This window comes from Centrocercus urophasianus, unplaced genomic scaffold, assembly GCF_019232065.1.
Source record: "Centrocercus urophasianus isolate 14NV4802_14NV808 unplaced genomic scaffold, USGS_Curo_1.0 seq_11, whole genome shotgun sequence".
Lineage (NCBI taxonomy): Eukaryota > Metazoa > Chordata > Aves > Galliformes > Phasianidae > Centrocercus > Centrocercus urophasianus.
In genome coordinates, this window is record NW_024884253.1 from 88569819 (window position 1) to 88586982 (window position 17164).

The window sequence follows — 17164 nt, forward strand, 5'->3', positions numbered from 1 at the left end:
TTTTTTTTGAGAAAAGGGTGATGGTTTTGTTTTTGTTGTTCTGGAAGTGAGTGGAGTGAGAAAAATGATTGGGTTTTTGCTTTTTGTAGACGATGAAAATAGTCTCTGTCAGAGTAATTCCCACAAAACAATCCTTAGGTCATGCCACGTGGCTTGAAGAGACCTGCCAACTTTTTGCAGATGAAATCCCATAAAATGCATATTCAGAATTTCATCTGGTTAGTTTTCATACACTCCAGACTTTTATCAGGACTTTAAAATAAGAATACAAGAAACCTGACATGAGCAGCTGACTGCTTATTGCATACGTGCTGAGTAGTTATGCTTCACCGAACCAGCCTACTTATGCAAATTTCATCCTCAGTGGGTACATCTGTGTATATTTAAAGACTTCTCATTTCTTGAGTTGAAAAGAGTTGTTATTGTATTGCACGGCACTTTTCAACAACTAAAATCTGTTGCAAAGGCCAAAAGGTATTGCGATGCTACCCAGGTTACCATCATAAGTATTTCAAATACATAGAAGCTTATCACTTGGAAAAGACCTAAAGATCATCAAGTGCAGCCATCAGCCTGTCATGCACAAGGGGCAGGACACCATCTAGAGAGGCCCAGACAGGCTTGAGCAGCGGGCTCAGGAGAATCTCATGGGGCTCAACAAATGCAAGTGCAAGGTCTGGCACCTGGATTGAGGCACTGATCCCCACTACCAGTAAACTGGGGACAAAAGAGATGAGCACAGCCCTGTTGGAAAGGACTTGTGAGTCCTGGTGGATGGCAAGCTGGACATGAGCCAGCCGTATGCCCTCGCAGCCCAGAAAGCCAACTGTACCCTGGGTTGCATCAAAAGATGCGTGAGCAGCAGGTTGAGGGAGGTGATCCTGCCCCTCTGCTCTGTGCTGGTGAGGCCTCACCTGGAGTTCTGTGTCCACATGTGGAGTCATCAATACAGGAAAGACATAGACCTGTTGGAATGTGTCCAGACTAGGGCCCAAAAGCGAGCCAAGGGATGGAACATCTCCCCTGTGAGGACAGGCTAAGAGAACTGGGTCTGTTCTGCCTTGGAGAAGAGAAGGCTCTGGGGGAACTAAAAGCAGCCTTCTGATATAAAGGGGGCTATAAGAAAGAAGGAGACAAACTCTGTAGCAGGGTCTGTTGTAGTAGGAGAAAGGGAAATGGTTTCAAAATAGAAGAAGGGAGATTTTGACTGGATATAGTGAATAAGTTATTTTACAGCAAGGGTGGTGAAGCATTGGCACAGGTTGCCCACAGAGGTGGTGAATGTCTGGTCTCTGGAGACATTTGAGGTCAGGCTGGACCAGGCTCTGAGCAACCTGATCTAGCAGTGGATGACCCTGTTCATTGCAGAGGAATTGGACTAGATGGCTTTTAAAGGTCTTTTCTAACTCAAACAAGTGTATGATTCTATGATACTATGAAAGTTAAGCACCATCTTTCCTCTCCAGAATTTACACAAGACTTCTTTAATCATTTTATTCTAAACCATAGGAATAGTATTGTCTATTAGAGTTGGTTTAAGGTATCACCAATACATGGTTGAAACATTTGATATTTCATTTGATGTGAAGTGATGAGAATAGCTACCTAGTGACAGGCAACAGAGAGCCAGCCTAGGCTTTATTCGGCAGACACCTTTAGTTATGGTAATTGTTGAAAACATGGGGAGTCATATTTAGCCTGCTGTACTGATTTGAATTCCTGTGAAATCTTTTCATTTCAGTGCAGAGAAACCTGAAAGAACAAATACAAAGCCAGAGCAGGGGAAATGGAAGCTAGTATTGGATAGCAAATTTAACTTTCCTGTTCCTGTTTGGTTGCCCACTGACACTGACATTCCCTTTCCATATATGCATATGTGCACATAAATAGTTGAAAAATATCTTACATTCTTTACAAACTCTCATAACAGTGATAAGACTGAATGTAATCATCAGAATCAGTAAATATTTATTTATTTATTTATTTAGCTGTATTATGACTGGTTTTGCCCTGTGTTGGTAGTAATTGTTTCTATTGTGCCTCTTAAAGATGATGCAGTCGGCTTGACTGCATATTCAGGAATCAGTCACAATGACTAAAACAATCTCTTGAGTTGCTGTGCTTTTCGCAATGATTTTTAGGCTATTCTGCTTTATTTGATTTCAGTTGCTATATCATTTTAAAGTTTCAAGGCATTATAAAAGAAACAAAGTTCTGCTCATTAAGAAAATGATATTTGAGTAAACCCCCACTGTGTGATCTGGGTACAAAAAATGAAGAGAAATAAGCAGTGTTTTTGTCCAGGTAACACTCTGACTCTTGTTTAAATAAATTCCACAAATATAGGTGATGTAGTTTTTTGGTGAGCAAATGTCAAAGTGGATCATCAGGTATAAAATGATTATAAACACAAACAAAAAGATTTTAAACACAAAGATGTTACCCTGTAAGCTTCTCATTCGGTGCTTTAGTTCAAGTGCTAACATTTAATTGCCTGCCATAATTCCGCAGGTTTTTCTGCATTGGGGATTTTGTCAAAACGGCGTGATACACATTAGATATATTTTACAGCCCAATTGAACTGTGCCAAAGCAAAATACCATGTATGGATGCATATAGCCCAGATATTGTGCAAACCCCGTGGCCACACTCCTGGAGTGGCTTTGTGCAAGTGCAGGCAGTTGCAGCCAGCAGGATGAACACATGTGAAGAGCTTAGGGACTCACTGTGTGGCTGCCACCCAGACTGCAGAGTGATAGTTTTGCTTTCCTGTAGCTCCTGTTTCTCCTCATTCCCTAGGAGAAAACAGCCAGTGGATCCAGGGACATGTGACGTCACTCATCCTACCCCCAGTGGATGGTCCTGGAGTGTCTCCTTGGAGTACAGCTCTGTGACACGCAGGCAGCACAAACTGCCCTCTCCAGCAGACTGTTATGGTTTCGCTGCCATAAGGCTTCTCCTGTGCTGCGGAGATATGGCAGGACTGCACTCAAACGTTTTGTAGAGCAGGAGCTTACTTGGTGAAAACAAGTTCCTGCGTCAGAGAAAAGAAATATTCCATAAATGAAAATCTTGCTCCATAAATGAAAAGTTCATAACTGAAAAGTTTCAAAACCAGAACAAAACATAGCAGAGGCTTCAAAAGTAAGAGACTAGGTCTGGGGAAGGGGCCAGCTTAAGTCTTTGGTTGGGGACAGACTGTAAACCTGAGTGCTTGTAATCCACTTTTCATTGAAATTTTGAATTACGGGTCCAGTTCTGCTGAATTTGAACTATCCCCAGTCCTGTATGTGCCTGTATTGTACATAAGTGGCTGCAGTATCATTTTTTTAGTAGTGTTTCACTATTATGCATCACAGAGCAATCGCGTATCAGTTATGTCCTGGCGCCTGCAAGCCTTATGTTCCCCAGGCCACTCCCCAGGCATGCCTGGCACAGAAATAAAAGTTGCTTCCTTACCATTCTGGCACAGGTGAATCCCCACAGCTCATACGGTAAGTACTAATGTGTCTTGCACTGCCTCATCCCATTAGAATACGAGGAGCAAGGCTCAGAACCAGGCACTGCAGTCAGAAACCTGTGCAAAGCACGAAGTACAAATGCTTGGATATTCTACCTTAGAATCCCTCCAGTGCTGCAGCTCTGTGTTCTGTTGACTCTACTATGCACAGCAGAACATTTCAGAATGCCATTACGGAACTTGTAGAAAAATGCTGTTTTTTCCCTCATGCTTATGACTGTGTCATTTTTATTATGTGAATTGATCATGCTAATGGCATATATATGCCTCTCAAACAGGAGGAATATTCTTCTGAAATCACTAGGCTTAAGTGGTAGCATTTGAAGTATAACCAGAAGATGAAGAAGCACACAATCTGATATGTATGCTGTGGTTCCAAATCCTGGGCTTTCATCTGCTAAGAAAGCTGAAGGAGTTCTCCAGCACAGATGCAAGACTGCAGAAGATTTTAAATAATTCACTGAATGATAAGAGTTGAATCTCTGTTGGTTTGCTGTTTTTTTTTAAAGATATCTTTTAAGTAGGTACATCAAAACAGAGGAAACTTGTTCAAAAACTTATTTTTGCAGATAGATGCTAATGCTCTCTATGATTCTGTTATGCGACAAATACTACGCAGATACTACAAAGAGGAGCGAACATAGAACAGTGTTCTTTGTATTTTATTCAGACAGATAGTGATGGTATTTGACAAAGCAAAGACAGGCTAGTTTGTCCAGGAAAAAATTAATACATGGGCAAAAAAGCGAGTTGATGTGTTTTGTTCACTGGAATGAAAAATTAGCTTTTGCAAAGTGTAGAAGATAAAGTATTTCCAGTTTCTGTTTCTGTCAGGCTTCTTAATTTTCAAATCATTATTAAAAAAAAATCAATCCACTACTTCTAGTATTTATTACAGTGGTGTTGCTTTGCTTGCAGTTTTTACTTTGATATGTGTTTTGCCATCTGTAGGGCCACATTTTCAAGAGCATAGCCTTCACTTTTACAACTAGCCTTTCTGAAACTACTTCTGTGCCGGCAGCTCCATAAGCTGGGGTGGAATCTTATGTATGAAAGTCTGGCTGCTTAGACTAGGGGCTTGGTAGGAGCAGAGCTTCTCTGGATGCATGTGTGCTGAGCTGTGCCAAGAGTCTGCTTGTGGTGACTGGATGTGCCTTGTTATTGTTTGCCACCCAGCAGTGGGAAAGCAAAGAAAGTTCTTAGTGTGCTTCTGAAAATGGTGAGCGGTGCCCACTGCACATTTTTGTCAGCATCTTACTAAATTCCTGCCTCGGCTCTAAAATTATCTCTTGAGTGTGTTATAGATGAGATATTCAGCAGTTTTCTAGTGATTACATTTAGCAGATGTGCCTCTGTTTAACCTCACTTCTTCCGCCCACAGCTCACTTTCTAAGTGACAACACCACCACGTTGGTCACATTAGCAGAATACAATAAAACGAGGATGCAAAGCATTGCTGCTCTAATGTGACAATGAGCACACTTTTTAGTGATCGTTTGCTGACACCTCTCAGCTCTGAGTATTTGCTCAATTATCATATCAAAGCTGGCAAAATTATTTAATTAGCCGCATCTTCAAAAATGCCATACGAAGGGGGTGGCTGGGGAAGGAAGGGGAAGCAGGGCTGGATTGTGAGAGGATCACAAGCTGCAGGATGTGGACAGCCACTGCAAGGAGGAGTGCTTCTGTGCTGCAGTGAGGCAGGAGAAAGCATGAGGAGAGGAATGAGAAGGAATGGAGCAATGCTGCTGAACGAGGCGTGGGGTCATGGGGCCAGGTGAATTCCAGAGCGGGTGGGGAGGAGTGGATGCCCACCACTGAGAACCCTGAGCAGCACAGGCACTGACCCTTCCTAGCATCTTGTAGCCAGACTGGCTGGAGCATGAAAATGAGGAAGTGAAAATGAGGAGCATGAAAGGAGGCGTGAAAGTGAGGAGGTGTGCATCACACGCAGACCTGGTTTGGATCTGCGCCGGATGAGCGGTGCAGCGGAGCCAGGCCTGAAGCCCTGGACCTGCTGCGAGTCCTTTTGTTGAGCCCAGGGAACAGCTGGATCACTGCAAAGCCTGTGCAGAGCAGGAAGGGAAGGGGGGGTTGGCCACTAGGGATTTATTTTTATTTTTTTTAAGGTGAAAATATGAATCATGGTTGCTCATTTTTACAGTATGTGCTGTTAAGTTTATTTCATTTTGGCTGCTAGATGACTGATTGCTACTTTTGACATTTAACAGAGAAACAAAAAGCAGGCAAGATTTTGTCAGAGTCCTGTTTCCATTTAAGAGGATAGCTACATTCATCATCACCAGGCCCATCAGCCTTGCTAGTCCATTCCAGCAGCAAAGCAAGGTCCATGGTGGCAGCGGAGGAGAGACATTTGCGTTCCCCTCGTTCACTCCAGCATTACTCTGTCAAATACTTCTCCAGTTGCTCATTTTGAAGCTGCCCATGCTTTGTCTGGGTGATTGCCTGTCCTGACCGTCACATGCAGAGCCCAGCCAGGTGCATCTGACCTGCAGATGCAGTCATCTTGATCCCTGACTAAAGATGAACTTTGCCTCTCTGTGGAAGACCGAGAAGGAGCTTTACCTGCTGTGATGCCCCTGATAAGGGCAGGGGTGCCATTGAGTATGTCTGACATCAGACTTCGTCACAACCAAAACAATCATTCAGAATAGTTAAGTTCCAGCACATGAGGTCGTCCTCAGGCAGGACCCCCCTTTTCAAATATTCCCCATCGTTCTGATTCATGGTTCTGATTGCCAAATCCCTCTGCAGGAGTGTTTTAGGGGATCCCTCCCTCACTCCCCAGTGATTTTACATGTACACGTTAGCGAGCATCGGGCTTTAGGATCTTCCAATTAGCTTAAAAGCCAAAAGGTAAAACTGGTGTAAGGGAGAATTAGGTTTAGAATTACATGGGCAGGATTACCAGAGATGGCTATTTCTGTTCTCCTCAAGTGGCTGATCATCATAATTAATCTAGCCCAGTGATTGATCCTAAAGAGGGTATGGTTCACACTGTTGCTGTAGGTGAAATACATGGGAGCGATGTGTTTTCCCAGCTGCGGGAGGGACTGCATCACTCCCTGAAAACAAGGAGCGTGTCAGAGCCAAAATGGCTGAGGTCAGCCAGGCCCAAACTACTCTGCAGGAGAGCAAGAATGCTGAGCATGGGGCAAGAGCCAGTCCTCTGACCAGGCTGCACAGCATGGTCTGGGGGAGGAAAGCTGAGCAGGGCAGAAGTCCTTCAAGCCCCTCGCTGCTGGGCCCCCAAGTTCTGCGAGAGCTGAGGAGAGGCCTGGAAGCACAAAAACATTTATAGTATACAAAGTGAGTTTTGTGAGCCAGTTAACCAGAATTTGGGCAGTGAGGATGCCCTCCTGCCAGCATGTCCCCACAGTGCCTCCCACACAGCTGCTGGGGGACAGGAGTTGTTGAAATGCCTGGTTGTGTCCCACTGCTGCCTTTGCAGAACTCTGCCCACAGCCCCTGCCCTCCCTGCTTCATCTCCTTGTCAGGGGAGCAGAATCAATGCCAGCACTGGTGGTGTAACGCCATGCCATGTTGTCAAGCTGAAAAGATTTCACTCCAGTGAATTTTAACATGCCTGGCAGAAATGACATATAAGTCTTCTGCCAGTGCAGTCAAGGTGTGTACTGTAAAAGCTCCAGCTTAAGGTGTTCCACGGGGCCAGGTATGGTGCTGGAGGAACAGCAGTAGGTCAGCCCATGTGGGACAGCATGGGAGAGCTGAGACTCCTGTCAGCAGGAATACGGCAGGTAGAAGCTCTGGTGTTAGTCTTCCCTCATCATCTACACCCCTGCATCAAAGAGGAATATTTGCCATAAAGAGGTACAATGTTAAGAGATCTTGAGAAATCTCATCTTGTATCTAAAAGAGAAATCTAAATCAGTTGGGCATCTGCATTAAAACCCTGGTTTTCAAGCAGCATCCCAACAGGTCAAGCCATAATATCTCAACTGCAGCAGATTCATACAGGCAAGGAGTCCAAAGAGATTCAAGAACAGCAGTACTTTGCCTTTAAAAAACAAGTAGCAAGTAAAGTTGTAACTTCTTTCACAGGTCTTGCATTTTCTTTAGAGGAAGAAAAGATAATTTTACTTGATTCATTCTTTTCATCATTTTGGGATTTAATAAAAAAATAGAAAAGGAATAAGAATATCTCCATTTTCTCTTGAAAGAAATCTAATGCATTTCTTGTCTTTTGTGCTAACGTAAGAATCAACTGCCCTCTACCTACCTTCCTCCCCTCCCACTTTGGTTTACAGTGTATACACCAAGTGTGTAAAATCTTCTGGTTCATAAATATGCATCGAACAGCCTAATAGTTTAACAGCTGTTGAAAAGCATTTGGTAATTGAGTTACCAGGAAAGCACTTTCTAATCAGATAATGGCACTGTCCAAGTTTATAGGCAGACTTCCATGCACAAGGCTCCCATCTACCTGGATGCTATTACTGTATGAAACTATACACATGCATTTGTTCACATAAAAATATACACATGTAAAACCAAAGAGGACAGGCAGATCTGTAGGAGGCAGTTTTCCCAGTAAGCAGCAGAAAAGCTTGTCAGACTGCAGAGCCATGCTCCCTCCCTACAGCTGGCCAGTGAGGCTGAGAGCAGCGCTGTGTGGCAGTGAACACAACAGGAGAAGCATCCCAGAGCAACATCACCCCACACCTCACCCTTCTGTGCTCCCACAGCACCGTGGTTCACTCACCAGCCTCTCTACTGCTGAGCCAGCTTGCCTTGCAGCAGAGGGGCTGGTGCTTGCATGCAGCAGGGCTGGCTGGACACACAACACTGGCGCTAAGCAGCTAAACTCTGGCATTTGGTGAGGGGCAAGGTAGCAACAGGTGGTAGAGTGGGCACAGGCAGGTTGAGCCAGGGTGAGAGCTCAGTGCTTCCCCGTGTGCCACTTGCTCACTGAGAAAGTGCATCTTTCTGTCAGATAATGTAGAGGAAGATTTAATGAACTACCTGTGCTAAGAAAAGATTTCCTTCTGTTATTTCTCACAACATTTCCTTCAGATAATTTTATAAATTTCCTGGTGCTAGGTATAATGAATGATGTATATTTGTGCTTTTTTGATGGTAAAGTTTTTAAAATCTTTAATTTGGCCTCATTGAAAACCCCATTTCGTCTAGGCAAAGTAAGACAGGACATCCAACTCATGTATTTCAAGCAGGAAGAGCAGTAGTGTGGCTTGGCCAATGCTCTTCTGGAGAGGCAGAACATGCTCCCAGAGTAGCACAGAGCTAAAATGCCCAGGAGATCTCACCCATGAGACCTTCTATAGCTCCATCCCTGCAACCACACGCAGGGAACGAGGCCACAGCTGTGTGATCAGTGTGTGATGACTCAGTGAAGGTCAGTGGGATGTTTGTTAACGTACGATCAGGGAAGGGTGAGTGAATTCAGATACTTACATAGAAAAAACCTGAAAATGCACACGTCCTACCTACAGGTCTCTTTGTTTCTGACACGCTGTGCACTGGCTTTATTAAATAAAAAACAAAGGTCTCATACTAGCTTGACCTTTATAAAACATTTTGATTGAATTGATGCCTGGGGAAATACTTCCAGTTCACAGACAGTATCTGCAAAGACCCTCACAGGGGCTGCCCCAGAAGATCCCTGGATCTGAATGTCCAGTCATCACTGAGATTGCCAGGGCTGCAGACAAGTTGGCAGGCTCTGCTGGGCTACTACTGCTCTGATGCTACAAACAAGCAGATTATAGTTTCTGAGGTAGCCAGCCCATTGCCTCTCCCCAGCAGCAGACCAGAATCAGAACATGGAGCGAGGTCTTTTCTCCACTTAAGCCAATGTTGCCAAAACTGCCAAGATTTTGTCTTGCACAAATCCAGAGCATTTAAGATGCATGTGGAGATGTGCATGCCTTCAGTCAGCCAGTAGCAGAGGAACAGTAGCATTTGTGTTAACTGAAGCAGCTTCTTCTGAGGGAACGTCAGCTTATTAGTCAAGAGGATGTACTGCTTCCATCAAAACTGACTTACAAAGGAAATTTGTGGGGGCAGAAATGGCAATTCAGATCTCAGCTCAATAGTAGAGATTTGGACCATCTAATTCCTTGATGCTCTTCCGAAGCCTTGTCCCAAATTCTTAGCAATCATGAGATACTTATTCCAGAATTTGAAGAAATGCAGGATGAAAAAAGTATTGTTCTGATTTTCGTGTGCTAACTGAAATCCTTACCTTCAGAGATAATCACAGTCTGCAGCGTGAAAAGTGACCACTCTGTTTGTTAGGTTCAGTCAAACCGAGGGCAAAACAAATGTGCTATAGTGGCATAAATGCCTGCATTGATAATACTACATGGAAACGGGGATTTGTTAGTTTAATGTTAATCAGGACAAACATCTGTTTAATTTATATGGTTATGTTTTCTCAGTTCGCATATTTTAATAGCACCCCCCAAAAAAAATTTTAAAACCCATCTGGACTGCCAAAGCATGAAAGCAAATGGGCTTGTTAGAATTGTCAAAAATATATGTAATTTATATTCAAGCACTTTCTGACTCCATTTACTGAATGTCCATGATTTATTATTTTTCTTCGAGGCTTGATATATTAGCATTTTACCTGCTAGAAAAGCCTTTCATTTAAACACGGGCTTGAAGAACTGGCTGAAATATTTTTCTCACATTCAGACCCAAACAGAGGGCCATTGTCTTCAGCCCGGTGCCCCGGTATGATGTCATAACCCTGGTCTCTCTGAGTAAGAATTGGAGGTAGCTTTGATTTATAGCTGGGTCTGCTGCCAACACGCGGTTCTTAGAACTTCATATTAAATTAGATGACATAATGACACAAGTCCGGAGCCTAAGAAGGCATTATTGAACCATTTAAAACCAATTAGCACAGATTAAGTCGCTTATGAGACTAATTTAGAACTTTGAGCTCTGTCTTATTTTAATATTCAAAATTGAGGAAAATTTAAAATCATCTGTCATCTGACCTTATGCATTATGAAGTAAGAAGCATTTCAAAATTAACCGTACCAGCCAAGTTTACAGACATTTTTCCTGTTTATAGCAAGGGCCTGATTCTTCAGTTGGGTCTCTGAAATGAATGGCATTCTTTTGAGTATGAGTTTATGTAGAAACTGTGCATTGTCCTTCTGTTTGCATTTTCACCAATTCTGACATCATCGCTGAAATTTATTATTGGCAAATCTCGGGCAAATTCAGTCACAATTCTTCATTCTAGTCAGCTGAGAGCCTGTGAAACTGGGTGTTATCTCTGCACCACAGCATAGCTTTAAGACAGAAAGCTTATGGTCGTTTGTTATGGCTCTACTGAATCGTAGAAATAGTTGAGTTTCTTCTAAAAGTGCTTGCAGATCCTGAGCAGCTGTGGGGCTCTCAGTTAAGTGCCAGCCCAGGCCTGCCGTGTGACTACAGCGGCTCTTTGAGCTGGCAGCTTCTTACCAAGTCATTTAAGATGATGACTAATTTGAAGTCTTTGAGCTATATGTTAGTCACGCTACTAATGTTGTCTGTTACATATTAATTCTGAGAAAATTAATGGTGCTCTGTGTATCACATCACATCATGTGTGAAGTGCATCACTTCTGTAGGATAGTGACAGTGCAAATGTGAGTGACATGTGCTTCGTGGCACTTAGTGTACTGTGCTTCCAAAGGGATGTGTTTGAGAATGAAAACACTTCTAGCTCAGATCTGTAAAGGTGTGCAGTCAGTCAAACATGAGTCAGTAGGAAAGTGGTAACGCTAAGCCAGTGATGGCTGTAATTGTTCCTGCCTGCTTGGAAGGAACCCACCCAATTCCACCTAGGGGAAGATGCTGTGATAGCTCAGGTGGACTTGTGAGGGCTGTATCCACAGCTGCTCCAACTATTCCCCCAGCTAAGGTTCTCAGCCTCCACAAAGGGAGTGAGGTGGGGAACAGTGGCATTTCTGTTGCCCGTAAGTTAAGTAAATGTTATTCATGTGAAATACAGTAGCTAAAGTCTGCTCAGAAGGGAAAGTGTTAGGATCTTACATTTCTGCTAACGTACACAGCTTTGAATGCTTGATTCCAGATCATCTGTGTCGTTAGTAATGGTTTCTACAGGGAAAAAATGTCCTGCAGAGCCTTCTTTTGCTAACTGGTACCTCATAAAGATGTTTGCACTCTTCTGAAGCATAGTGAGTTGCTGCTGTGCCAGCATGGTATGATCCCTACATTCACTCTTCAGAGTTGTCTACACAAACTTCAAAGCAATGAAAAGCCAGATACAAACCCGTTTGCCATTTCAGAATTAATACTTTTGTTGTTGTTGTTTTTCAGAGCCGTACTTAGTCTAGCAAAAGAAACCAATCCTGAAAAACACAAAAAAGGGTAATGGAGACAGTTTGACTGAGTTGGCTCAGACTGCTCTAAGCCTAGCTGCAGGCAGTATCTGTTCGTTTACAGACACTTACTTCAAGGTGCATGAAATAACTGAGTTCAAGGTTATCAATTCAGAGCAATACAAGAGGACAAGGTAAACAGATGTCAAATGAAACGTTCCCCTTTGTTCCCCCTACCAGAATACTGTCAAAGACCAAGCTATTGTGACTTACTGCGGCCAGTGCCTGTAATTAATGCCAGTCTCTGTTTTGCCTCTGAACTTACACAACTTACTTTTGGTTACTGTCACCACCTTCAGGAGTTTGGGGACTAATAGGTCTGGAATAGCCCCTGTTGCACATAATTGCCTTGTGCAGAGTAGGACTTAGCGGTTGTGGACCATTGCTTGTGGCAGCTGTATTCAGAGTAGTGAGATAAGAAAACGATGTACAGAATTTTGATGTTCACAATCATTCATTTGACTCCATGGCACTGGTTTTTCCTATAGAAAAATATCAAAAGTGCAGTGACAAGAAGTGTCTGGTGAGCCAAGTGCTAGAGATGTGCTGTGAAGGGCTACAACGAAAACCAGCCTGAGATCAGGAACCATAAAGCCTCCTCCCTCCAGCCCTGTGTGCCACCAGGGCTATAATCCTTCCCTGGGTTATAACAAGTCAGACAGCACCAGGGTTTATTGCAGTTGAATTGCCAGTGGTTGAGCTCGGAATTATTTAGCACAGGTGTTTCTATAACAGTGATATATTGGGAAAATTCAGTGTTCAACAACCATCATATTTCCAGCTGTGCTGTGGTTAGTGCTAGTACAGTGAACCTAATATAAAACATATGAGAATATTTGCTAGCTCAGGAACTTGTTAAAGGTATTTTCTTACAATATCTGTGCTGCTATATTTATCTAGGTGCGTTTCTTTGGTCTCGCATTTTCATAAAGGGTGTGATACTGGTTTCATAAAGCTGTCTCCAAACCTGGATTCTGCTTCTCTGTAACCGAGTGTATTAGTAGTGGTGCTAGCCAGTGTACAGCATGCAAGCAGATGAAAACAAGATTATGAGGAATCCAATGACAGTCCGTTATCCTTAGTACGTTCATCCTGAGTGGCACCTTTGCATTTGAGACATGTAGAGACATGTTTTTACTAGGGGTGATGGAAATCTTGAAACAACTGTTGCAAGCGTCTATATAAAAGAACATAAAAGGACAAAACTTAACAAGAGCCTGGGGGGCTGTAAAACAAGGGTAGTGAACTGCATCCACCAGCAGCAAAATTTGTGAGTGTTAGAAAAGATATTTTAGGTACACATGCTCACACATACATTTTGATGGGTTGAAAAGACTAATACACGAATACAGAAACAAATGATTGGAGAATATAAGGGCGGCTCTGAAAGCAATGCCTCCTATTTTATTAGGTTGGCTTATGACGTCAGAGGTGGATGGTGGTATGGCAGCACAGGGTGAACCTTCCTGACAGTATTCCATTGCATTTTGTTGCCGTGTGACAGATGGCAGCAGAGGGTCAGTCTGACAGAATGGCATTTGACCTGGAAGTGCACATGAAGCAAAGGTGTGTCACTGAATTCCTCCATGAGGAAAAAATTTGCACCCTTTGACGTTCATCAACACTTGCTGTATGTTTATAGAGACCAAACAATAGATGCAAAAACAATGAGGTGGGGGTGATGCATTTCGGCAGTGGTGACAGCAACAGTGGGTCACCTCTGCTGGTGCAGATTTTTATGAGCACAGCACGCAGGATCGTGTTATGACTAGTGAAAATGCACAGCTAACAGTGATGACTATGTTTAAAAAGCATTTTGTAGCAGAGAATTTGCTCTATCAAATATTGTTATTGTGCTTTTTGTACCTGTTGTAGATCCATGGAAATAAATAGGAGGCATTGCTTTCAGAGTGACCTATGGACAAGGATGTTAGTAAAAAACATGCATATAAAGACACAGAAACACTCATGACAAGCATGTGCTCTGAGCTGAGCTGTAGAAATATGTTTCATTAGTAACTTTGTGTAGGTTTGTTATCCTAGTATTCTAACAGACATTCTCTGGTGTCACCATACATTTCCAACATCCACTTAAGCTATGGCTGTTCTGTGAATCTCTTGAGAAAGAAGATTAAATGTCACGAGGCATCCGAAGTCAGTTGTTGTATGTCTTGTAGTTTCATCTGACTAGAAGAAATGCATCTACATACTGACTTGGCCCTATTGTTTATAATTTTCCTGACAGAGAAAGTAGGCATCTTTTACCTATGAACTGCATCTGTTATGGGAGAAGCAGGAAATGCACCTCTCTGGTTTGAGACAGATAGCTGATGTGAAAAAGGCACGTTGATTTAAGGAAGATCTTTCCTCTGACTTGAGAAAGCAGCTCTGTATTTTTCAAGACTGGATTGATACTCACTGAGTCATTCTGTCCATGAGCTGGTGCCATTTCAAGACGTGGTTTAACAGCTCAATTAGGACCTCTTTTGAGACTGCAGATAGAGCAAGCAGAGATGTAGAACAGGAATCAGTATTTCTTGGTGTCCAGAGACTGAGTTAACACCTTTTAGGAGCTGGCATTAGGGACTTGGATCCAACTTAGAATCACAAAAAGTTGGATGTGACTTCTTGAGTATTTTACACTCATTTGTTGTTTAGCAAGATTGCGTACAATAGTGTAAAAACTAAACAAGTCAAATTCTACTCCTTCAAAAATATCTTTATAATTGAAAATTTACTGTACGTAGTACTTTGTCTTTTAACTTTGCAGTTTTGCTTTTGCTAAACTCTGAAGCTCCATTTCTACCTTATTATGCACCAGTTTACCAAATGGGCAGACATTTGTCAAACGGGCCATCGGTAGCCGTAGAAATGCAGTAGTATGTCCAAGTTAAAATTCTTGCTTTGATTACTACAAATACATGGAGCCCTTGGGTCCAAAGCTTCCACTGAAGCACAGCTATTTGCAAATAGATTTTTATAGCACATTAGTGCTGGAGGAGAGTCCAAAGAAAATAGTCCTTTTCAATATTAGAACCAGCTGTGACTTTCTTGTGCTGATGACTCATTCATTTTTTTTTTATAGGGTGGGAGAACTAGGCAAAAGACACACAGAGTCTTATTCAAGACGTTGTTTGTTTTGCAAAGGGTATCCTAGCCACAAGCCAACTTGATCATACCAATATGCAGCTCATGTTTATTTAAAACTTTTTTCTTTTAACAGTTCCAATTATAAAAACAGAACCCACAGATGACTATGAGCCTGCTCAAACCTGTGGACCAATGAACCAAGGCTTAAGCCCTCTCTCTAAACCATACTACAACCAGCAGATCATGATGCCCCCTGATCCTGGTTCGTGCCTCATGGCTGGCTTCGCCTCCTGTCAGCAGAGGAACACGGTGATGTCACCCTCTCCCAACGCAAGCCCCAAGCTGCACGACCTTTCATCCTCTCCTTACAAGTGCATCCCCAACCCAGGCCACAGTCACCTCGGACTTCAGCAGCCCGCTGGAGGTGTCCCCACCATACAGGAAGTGCCAAGGTCTATAGTTGTGCACCCAAGCTCCCCCGAGCAATCATCTCACATCATGCTGCAGCCGCAGGTGAGTCAACATCTGAGCAGTAGCTGTCCCCTTGGTTATCAACAAACACTCTATCCCAACAGTCCCTCTTCTCCAGTTCCATCTGTTACCCAAGAGCCAACCTATTTGCAGTCCTGCAGTCCAACTCACTCATCCATAATGGGTCAACAGCAGCAGCAACTGCCGAAGGTTCACAGAAATGAGTCTCCAACAACCCAACCACTGTCATTGCCAGAGTTGCATGAGGAAAGTAATCATAATTTGGCCCCTATTCCTGTAACGATCAAGCGAGAACCTGAGGAATTGGACCAGATGTACCTGGATGATGGTAAGTCTTCCAGAGCGTAGAGGTTTGCATTCAACCATGTTGCTCTATCAGTGAGTTCCCTTAACTTCCTCCTCCTTTTGAATTCGGGTGGAAAAAAAAAAGTATAATTAACAGCCTGGTGGAATTATGCTGAGTTTGCTCGGTTTGTTTCTATATGGAAAAAGGTTCTCAGTTTCACTTGCAATAATGAAACCATATTATCTAAGCCTTTAATGCTATCAGTTACCATAGAGCTGGCTGCATGACCAACAGCTACACTGCAATAATCTTAACTATATGGTCTTGGCTTATGCCTATGTCAGTGACTCATGAAACTGCAGCGAAAACATATTTAACATTGTTCTGTCCATAATGAAGTAAAATTGCTGATACACAAATCTTCTCACTGGAACTAAATGATAAACTGCTCTCCTTCAGTTGTGAAAATTTAAATAAAAAATAGTGACACATCTTTCAGCGTAACTTTTCAGTCTGGTGGCATCTGATATTGCTTCTTTTTCTTCCATTCTTATTCTTGTTGAGGACTTGCTGCTGCTTTTTTCTTTTTCTTTTCTTGTAAGATTTTCTATGCATATATATTCTACATGCACCACTGAAATATTAAAATGCTGCGATGAACTTGTCAGACTCCAGCTTCCGAAGATTTATTAGCTGAGCATAATAAAAGGGGTAATCTGGAATTTGATTATGTGACCTCACTGAACTGTGATTTAGCACATGCTGCTAAGTATCCCAGAAGTATTCTGAACCCTCACCTTAATGCAGTACGTGAGTTCCCTTCCAATAGCCATATAACTTTATATAACGTACCATGCCATGCTATTTGAAAAAGAAATGCCTTTGAAATGGCTGCATTGGAACCAATTAGTGCCAAGGAACCTCTGAATGCAGCTGTTTTTCAGGGAGAATTTAAAGACAGTTCATTGCAAAAACAAACAAACAAAAAATTTATTTTAAACAGCATGATACTCACTGAATTAGGGTTATAAATGAATGCTTTGGAGCTTTAGGAGCAGTCTTTTGATTTTCGACTCTGGGAAAATCATTTTTTTGCAACAGAAGTTGTTATTGATTACATGATAGACAGCTGAGAGGAATTTCCCTAATTAGGAGTTCAGTTCGCTGAAGTTTTGCCCAACACTTATTTGACATAGTGTTATCTTCATGTGCTGTACATTTTTCACCACATATCTGCACAGTGAGGAGTAACATTTTCAACAAACCAAACAAGAAGACACAAACCAGAACAGAAAATCGTGCCCAGATTTTGGTTTTGAGAGAAACTGGAAGTTATTTCTGTAAAGCTAGTCTACAGCTGTCTTTCTAGAAAAG

General features: G+C 42.6%; 1 protein-coding gene across 5 annotated transcripts in view; it reads left to right on the forward strand.

Annotated features, from left to right (window-relative positions):
• Window positions 1-17164, forward strand: part of NFATC1 (nuclear factor of activated T cells 1) — a 111329-nt gene that overhangs the window by 64315 nt on the left and 29850 nt on the right. Inside the window, exons 9-10 of one of the 5 annotated variants that reach the window (XM_042840057.1) lie at window positions 15146-15525; window positions 15637-15832. In XM_042840057.1, coding sequence (XP_042695991.1) covers window positions 15146-15525; window positions 15637-15832 — 576 coding nt within the window. Of the gene's footprint in view, window positions 1-2799; window positions 4283-15145; window positions 15833-17164 lie in introns of those variants that run through there. The other 4 variants (XM_042840058.1, XM_042840056.1, XM_042840059.1 and 1 more) reach the window with 4 other exon arrangements.